The sequence below is a fragment of the Chanos chanos genome, chromosome 12 (genome assembly GCF_902362185.1).
Source record: "Chanos chanos chromosome 12, fChaCha1.1, whole genome shotgun sequence".
Classification (NCBI taxonomy): Eukaryota; Metazoa; Chordata; class Actinopteri; order Gonorynchiformes; family Chanidae; genus Chanos; species Chanos chanos.
Genome location: NC_044506.1, coordinates 22974451 through 22983316, shown reverse-complemented (window position 1 = coordinate 22983316; position 8866 = coordinate 22974451). Strand labels below are relative to the sequence as shown.

The following is an 8866-nucleotide window of genomic DNA, read 5'->3' as shown; positions in this document are numbered from 1 at the left end:
GTTCTTCTCTAGCGAGTTATCTTCTCACAGAGGCAGAAAAAGAACAGCACAGACTGCCTCTCTATTCACTTGGCTCAAAACTGATCATTTGCCATTGCGTGTGTCCATTGGTATGGTTAGTCTGTGACATTAAACATTCGCTTTAACAGCGGGTGGAGCCTGCGGTTTGTTATTAATAAAAGCTTTACTTATAAGGGACCAACAGAGCCGAACCGCCAGGTCCACTCACACACACACACAAGCTTACACACTCGCCCATACCAGACACAACAGTTTAGACCGAACGAGATTTGGTTGAAATTCCCACACTTCATATCTCGTGGGCGCGGTTTGGGATCGTGTTGCGCTCTCAGCGAAGACTGTACCAGTCTGACTGTACCAGTCATCCATCATTTCCTGTACGAAATACGCGTTACCGCTGCCGACGAGAGAGAGGCAGGGAGAGAGAAAATAAAAACGGTTTGAGAGAAGAAGTTACGCGCACCTCTGTATGATTTTGGTTTGGTCAGCATTACACCTCATACCTCTTGCTGGACTTGGAGTGAGGACTGCGAAATTTGACAGCTGGTTACGGATACCATTTTTTTCCTTGGGAGTAATTTTTGCATCTTCCTGTTGATCTTACTTACTGGCCATGTCGCGAGTTACAGATTTTTCTAAACGCCAGGAGAGAATGAGGGAGATAAGCGAACGGGTGAGTTACCAAAGTCATTGAGGATAACCTTTCAAAGTTCTTCATTACTGTACGCAAGAAAAACGCTATAACGTTTTTTTTTTTAAATACAGTGTTTTTTTTGCGTGTACCTTACGTAGATAGACATCTTAATTACTATCTAGATGGAGCCTTACAGTTGCGCTTAAAATGAGAACTTTGCACAACTAATTCACCCTTTGTCTTTTGTACTAGTTCCTGTTTTTAAAGTATTTCCACCGACAAGAGTGCGTTACACGCTTTCTACATTAATGGTTCAAGTGCGTGAAGAGGTTTAATTTGAACGATTTTTGGTTCCAGTTATGTATGTAAGCGTGCTCCGTTATAGTGTGTGTGTGTGTGTGAGAGAGAGAGAAAGAGTGAGAAAGAGTTTGCGCAATACATTGCTTCAGTTTGTGTCATGACTTTCAACATTCCGGAAAGCCTCCTTGCGCACAAAATATGGACTTGAGCACTGAATTTATGACAATGGTGTGTGTGTGTGTGTGTGTGTGTGTGTGTGTGTGTGTGTGTGTGTGTATGTTGTGTGCCTTGAAATTCCTCGGAGAATCAGGAGAATTTTGGTCGAAATGACCTTCTACTGGATTTAGAAACTGTTTTTAAGTACCTCGTAATACCCACCTCTCTCTCGCTCGCTCTCTCTCTCTCTCTCTCTCTCTCTCTCTCTCTCTTTCTCTCGTTCTCGCTCTCTCTCTGTGTGTCTCTCTCTCTGTCCGTCTCTCTCTCTCTTTCTCTCTCTCTCTCTTGCATACTCACTGTGCGTGTGAATCTTTGTGTCTAATCGTAGGAGTGGTTACCATAGAAATAGGACTTAGTGTCCGTATTGGGTCTATTTCCCTTGCTAGGAGGGAAAAAAATCCAGAAATACAGTTGGATTCTCGCATACATACATGCATACACACACACACACACAGTCTCACACACACACACACACACACACACACACACACACACACACACACACACACGTGTGGATGATGTGTAAGTGGTCATATGGCGAAATGTGAAACGTGTGCAGAATGTATGAATAGAATGATAAAGGTCTGAAAAGGGGTCAAAGGTTAAAACATTCTCTCCAGTTTCTTCAGCCATTTTGGGAGTTGGATGGTGATTTTTACTGCTTCAGTTTTTAGGTAAAATCATTATGTTTATCTTCACTATCACCTCCACCACCAACATCAACATCACCATCTTCATCATTGTCAACCCAGTCTTTGATTCTCAAGCCCCATTTGAATTTTCCATGAAAGGGTCTATTTAGATGGTGACAGGTCCCTGCAGGGCTGTATTCAGGCCACAGGGCTACAGAAGGCCAGACTAAATCTGGATCTGATCACTCTTTAAACTGGAGCAGTGGAGCTGCAGTCCATCACACTAAACTGAGCTAAAGTCACTGTCACTCTTCACCTCACATTCATACAGGGAGATTTCTCATTTCACATGGTCTTAATAGAAACAGTGCCAATAACACCCGCCATTCTCACACCATAGTATCCTTACCTCTCTCTCTCTCTCTCTCTACCTCTCTGTCTCTCTCTCTCTCTCTCTCTGTCTGTCTGTCTGTCTGTCTGTCTCTCTCTCTCTCTCTCTCTCTCTCTTTCGTGTGTGGCGTGTGTGTGTGTGTGTGTGTGTGTGAGAGAGAGAGAGAGATAGAAAGAGAGAGAGAGAGAGAGAGAGAGAGAGAGAGAGAGGATGTGGGTATGCATATGGGTGTGAGCATTTGTGTCTCTTTAGGTGTATATGTGTGGGTGTGTGGGTGTAAGTGTGTATTGCAAAAGATAGATAGGAGTCAGAGAGACAGAACGAAACAGTTCCAGTCTTATATAAACACATAGGGGGAAAACTGTCCTGTGCCAACTGCTCTCACACTGACCCCGTGTGCATACACTAGTCTGGAGCTGTAATAGCTCAGAGCCTTCAGCCAAACAACCTTCACAAACTTACACTAACCAGTTTACCATGCCTCTCTGGGTCTCTGTCTATATCTATATCTGTGTCTTTTTCTATATCTGCCTGTCTGTCTCTCTTCACCCCAGTATCTTTACTGTGCTTTACTGATGTTGAATAACAGCCTTTTAAGCAGGTGTGAGTGCGTCCATGTGAGACACACACAAACATATACACAATCTACAATTACACTTCTGTTAATTCAGCGATTTTTCTTTGCTATGGTACACACACACACACACACACTCAAAGTATGTCATCTCTTACACACATTTGATTTTTGTTTTTTTTATTTGACACTCTCCTTGCTGGCTGCAGTCTTCTCTTTTTTTCCCCCCCCCGCCCATGAAACAGGAAGTGTTTAGTCTCTGCCTTCTGTGGATCAGGTCAGCAGTGCAGTTTACATAGAGAGCAGGGTTTCAGCTAGGATTTTTCTTGCTGGTCCGGTGTCCAGAACGAATTTATTTACCAGACAAATTTGAAACTTACTGGTCGTGTTTCAGTGACAGTCCTTGTTACAAACGCTAGTATAATGTACACCTAGGTTGATGAAAGAATGACAACGACCTAAAATCAGTCTGACTGTTTAATGAACAGTAACGATTAAGCAAAATGTACAGTAACGACTCAGCAAAACCTCAGCATCAGCCGCTCAAGTGTAGGCTATTACCAAACATCCGCAGCATTTTTAAGAAAAGGCTGGGCCTACATGGCATCAAATGTAGCCTATAGGCTACCAGATAACATTTTATTTTCTCTTTTTTTTTGTTGTTGTGGCAAAGTCCTCTGCTGCCGACTTGAAATCAAACGTGTCCAGTGTGTCTTTGCAGCGTGCAGTGCGCGTAAGCCTCGTCATTCTCTCCTCCTCCAGGCTGTTTCACTGTCAGAACCCAAACGTCCTGTTTGGGGATAGCCTTCGTTATAGCTACGCCTTATATGAGCATTATTGTTGGACATTTTGAGCAGCAAGTTTTTAATTTATCTCTTTTTTTTCTTTATAAATTTTACCAGGCAAAAACTGGTAATTACTGGCTAACGGAGACCCTGATAAAGAGCTATAATTGGATAAATCAATGAAGAAATAGATGTTATGGATTTTTATGAAAGAGGAACAAAGCTCGCAGTTCGGAGAGAGAACATTCTCAGACATAAACAATAAACATTACCCTTGTTGTATGATATTTACTCAACAAGGGGTAATATTTTTGTCAGGCCCATGTCTCACTGGAAATTTGGTCGGGTTCAGACTGTGTCCATTGCTCTTATTTTTTTTGTTTGTTTTTTTCTTTTTTTTAATAAAAAGGTATGCTTAACTTCACCCCTAAACTGCCAGTTTTATGGAAGGAAGTTCAGTGAAAATTTTATAAGAGGGATATATTCCATTTGAGGACTCTCTCTCTCTCTTTGTGCGTGCGTGTGTGCGTGTGCGTGTGTGTGTGTGTCTGTGTTCTTCTTTGAAATGATTTAGAAAGAGGAAGAGGCCCTGCTCAAAGCAGTTACAAAATGCTGAATGGTCATTACCAACCATCAGAAAAACACCAGCTGTGTGGAGGACTGAAGTTTAGTCAGTCTGCACTGAGGATCTGTCCAAACAAATTTCAAGACCTATGTCACCAGGAGTAGCCTGTGCGACCAGCGCTATTAAAAAAATGATCACCTCACTGCTACATAACCTCTGTCTTTGCTGATTAAATCAGCTACGCTAAGTAGAACAAACTCAGCAAAATGACTGTGTGTGTGTGTGTGTGTGTGAGTGTGTGTGTGAGTGTGTGTGTGTACGCGTGCGCACTGTGGGAATTTGTGAGAAGTTCATGTGAGAACACATGGCCAGAGCAGACATGTGATGAAACACTCGACAAGTGGTTGCGTTTTGAGAGAGCTTTCTGTTCCACTCCGCCCCGCCACCTGTCCCGCCCAAAACCCACAGTTTGGATCGCTCTCATTACTTTGCGTTCTCGCCGGTTTAACAGATGCGCTGATGAAGTTCGTCCTTGCTAATTTGCTCTTTGTCTGTTTTTTTAGTAATGGCACATACCTGTTTACATGGCATTCACTACATTGAAGGTACTGTCTCTGATTTACAGTTTATATATTCAAACCAACTACAACAACAAAAATACATGTGTACTTTTACAAACTAGATTCACAGCATTTAAAGAAAGAAATTAACATAGACTTGAAAAATCTTTTTTTTTTTTCCTTTGGGGGGAGATTGTGGCATCAGCCTGATTTTGGGATCAAACAACTGATGAATCAATAAACTGATACTGTTGTTAATAAACTGATACTGTTGATAATAAACAGATACTGTTAATAATAAACAGATACTGTTAATAATAAACTGATACTGTTAATATTCATCCTAAATGTGTTGAAGTAAATGAAGATTAGGGTATATGCATAATAAAACACCATTATCCTGGAGCCATACCACTCTCTTTTAGAGTCTGAAATCGTTTCATACTGAACAGTTTTATGGTATTTGTGGGTGGAATATCAGTGGTGTCAGATGGTGTCACATTTTGTGTGGCCTCGAAGGGCCATAAACTGCAAGGTTATATATGAATTCCTTTACTTTTATGCATGCAGCGTCAGTAATGTCAGTAATCTAGGATCTGAGAGCAGAATGTTTGACATTTTTTGGAAAAAGAAGAATTATCAGATATTTAATTTTATACCTAACAATACAGTTTATTATACAGTAAAACAGTAGAGCGAGATTACGCTGCTCCATCTTTCTGCACTCTTGCTACAGTGAACACAGACTTTGCTATGTGAATCTGAGTCCTAGGATCAAGGTATTACGGTGTACCGCGGTATTTAGAAATCCCGAAGGAATGATTTTCAATACCCTCAAAACATAAAAAGTTCCACTTGCTATTAAACTGATACGGAGATGTTGTATTGAGGCAGGGTGACCAGGTGTAATGCTCTGCGTTGTACTGCCCAGCATTTTGACCCTTCGCCCCGCATCCCGCATAGTGAGATAATGTCCTGCTTTTTCATTGGTCATTTGGTTTTTAATTGTCAGAAATAAGAACAGATGGATGCATTCTTTTACCCGCCCAGCACATGAGCCGCTTATGTCATTGCGTCATAGTTTCCACTCTATTTAACAGCACACCGACCCAGTCAAAAGCACCAACCTGGATCATAAAAATGCAATCTAGCAAAGCTTTTCTAAAAGCCTGGCTTTCATCCAATGGCCGAGAAGAGAGCAGTTAAGGCGGACATCGAGAGGCTGTGATGGCCATCAATCAAACTGTGCAGCTGTGGGGCTGGCGAACTCCACGGCTACGTCACAAAAAACAAATTTAAACAAACTTTGCAGATATGAAGATAAAAGCTACCAGGCGCCGTCATGGCCACAATGAAAGGAAAATGTTCTTTTAGTAAAGAATGGGCTACGGCATGTTCCTTGGTTTTCTTTCTTAACGTTTTTCCAGTTAAGGAACAGTAAAGTGATATTAGCCTGCTCGTCTCGGCATTTCATGCTTTCGAGTGATAGCACATACGACTGCTCTAACACTGCGAACGACTTAGGCTCACTGACAGCTTGAGAATCAGCCGCTGGTTAATCGGCCTGTGGTTATCCAAACGCCCTAGTAATTTTAGGACTATATGATGAATATTGATTCCATGTGTGCATTTATTTTTTTCACATTGTACAGGCTACTTTCGTTTCCTTTTATTCTATATAGTTGTGCACGAGGGAGGGAATGTTGATGACCTAACTGGCGTGCTGTGGAATCGTAAGAGTGTAGGTGTTTATGAGCCGAAAGACAGAGTACACATGTTTCTTATTCACTTAGATAATTATAGTTAGTGTTATGTCAAAGTTTTAGGTTACCTCTCGGCGTTGGTAACATGTCCCACATAGTCCCACAGAAACTTACTGCTCGTCCCACATTTGGTTTATTTGCATCTGGTCACCCTACCCCGGGGTATGCTGTGTGTTCTGCAACAACGAGATAAACAAATAAACAAAGGGTGATGTTTTTAACTCTTCGACAAGGAGTTTTCTCTGACTTCTGTCTCTGACTTCTCTGACTGCTATTACCAGCAGCTCAGCTTTTACGATTTTTTTTTTAACACACATAACCCGGTGAAATGTATGACGGTATGAAGGTATGAAGAAAATTGATACCGCCCAAGCCTACTGACTCCTATGCCTGTATGTCTCATACTGTATGTATATATGTTCTGTTTTTCCATAAGGACTTAAGATGTATATAGACAAATTACCATGGCAACTACTTTGACACCCCACCTCAGGCCAAACTCACACCTTCACTTCAGTCTAATTCCTCATTAATTAACAGGTTCTTTTTCTGTATCATTATTAATTAGTCTAAAAACCACAAGTTATGAATCTAACAGATCTACACTGTTAAGATAGGATCCAAAACTGTAAATCAAAGTTCTGAATCTAATCAACCTGAAGTTGTTGTAAGGCTCTGTCTGTTATAAATCATAAAGGTTTACACTGTCAAAATAAGGTCCAGAAATTTAGTTCAGAGTTTAGCTTCATGACAGTTTATCTCATTAGAGCAGTTGTCAACAATATGAGGCTCTTTTGAAACCCGTGAAAATCGGACTTTATTTGTGTGACTGACTAAATTCTGTGTGTCGTTCCAAGAGTTAAAAAGAAGTCCGCTGGCTGCCGAGCCTTTTCCATCCGCTCTCCCTTCCTCCTGAATTGTCTACCTACAGAAATTAGGGAGGCAAACTCTCTTCATAACTTTAAAACTAAACTTAAGACTTATCTGTTTTCTATAACTTATGGATAATATAATTTTGATTTGACTTTGTTATGGACATAAAGCCCTTTGAGACTATTAATAGTGATATTGGGCTCTAAATAAACTTGTATTATAATGATTATTATTATTTTTAACTTGTGTGTATGAAACCTGTTTGTCTGCCTTTTGGTGACTGTAAATCACTTTTGTGGAACTTTTATCAGTATGGATGTGTTTAACTGGAAACATTGGTAAGGGACTGGCATTAATTTGGGCAGAGAAGCTGAATGGGACCAGTGCAGACGGGTAACCTGGATAGCATGGCAGTCCTAAAGTAACACCCAACTGGTGTAAACTCCCACGTAAAACAGGGTACAGTCGACCTGCAGCCAACAGAATCCAAAGCGTATCTCACATTCATGTGACAGCAAACATATTGTAATGCACTGTTTCATAGTGCATTTCATCATTCACTAATTTTAAAGTGACTATTTGAGCTGAGTGTTTCAAGCCTTGTTATGTGTTTATTAGTTGTGTGAAGTCTCTTAACTTGCTGCCATGTGTTTTTGAGTGCCCTGGAGTCATATGAATACAGTCAAAGAAGCACTTCATTGTGAGAGGTGGAGTTAAAGAGATGTACAAATGGTTGGACAGTTGTAATCCTGATGTGTGTGTGTGTGTGTGAGGCAAAGCACTTTGTAAGGGCAAAAACAAGAGACAACATTTTCTCTTTACTGTCTTATGTTCAACTATTTATTTGATTTTAACTATAGTTAGACTAACTGGTGATATCTGTCTGACATGAGCATAATGTGTGTTTGCACAGACAAAAGAAAACGGAAGAAGTATGAATTCAACACAACAATATGACATTCAATGGCACATTGGCACGGCATGCTCAATAACTGCGTGAACTGAGAATTTAACAATAACGTGAGCTGAAATAGAACAGCAGATAAATATATGACAAAATGTCATTCTCTGTATGGTTCCCACAGACTCACTCATTCCTCTGAGATGTAAGAGCCATGTGATGTGAATGAGCTACAGTGTCAGAAGACATTTTAATAGCGTATGTGATGGTTGAGACCCTCCTATTGCTTAATAAATCAGAAGTTCAGATTTGCTCCTCTGATTGTGAAAAAAATTCACCAATTCAAAATGATCTTACGTTATCACAGGTAATTCAGCTAAATACTTCTTACTCCACATTACACTTTGGATTGAGTTCAGTGCTGATATTACGTTCTAGTCCAGTGATTGTTTCAGTTTTGTTTCAGGGCTAGTGTTCAGTTTTAGTTCAGCAGCTGTGTTCGATTTCAGTTCAGCGGTGATGGTCAGTTTTAGTGTCAATGCTAAGTGCAAAAATAACACCACACTGAACAAACTGCTCAAAAGTCCTGGGACATCTTTGCTGGTGTATTAGTAGACTTGACATTTGTGACTAGAATGTTCAGGCAAGCAG

At 40.6% G+C, this 8866-nt stretch overlaps 1 protein-coding gene across 1 annotated transcript in view; it reads left to right on the top strand.

Annotated features, from left to right (window-relative positions):
- Positions 1–618: 618 nt before the first annotated feature.
- arhgef2a (Rho guanine nucleotide exchange factor (GEF) 2a) overlaps positions 619–8866 on the top strand; it is a 34361-nt gene continuing 26113 nt past the window's right edge. Inside the window, exon 1 of the mRNA XM_030789006.1 lies at positions 619–694. Coding sequence (XP_030644866.1) covers positions 635–694 — 60 coding nt within the window. The 5' untranslated portion in view covers positions 619–634. The remainder of the gene's footprint in view (positions 695–8866) is intronic.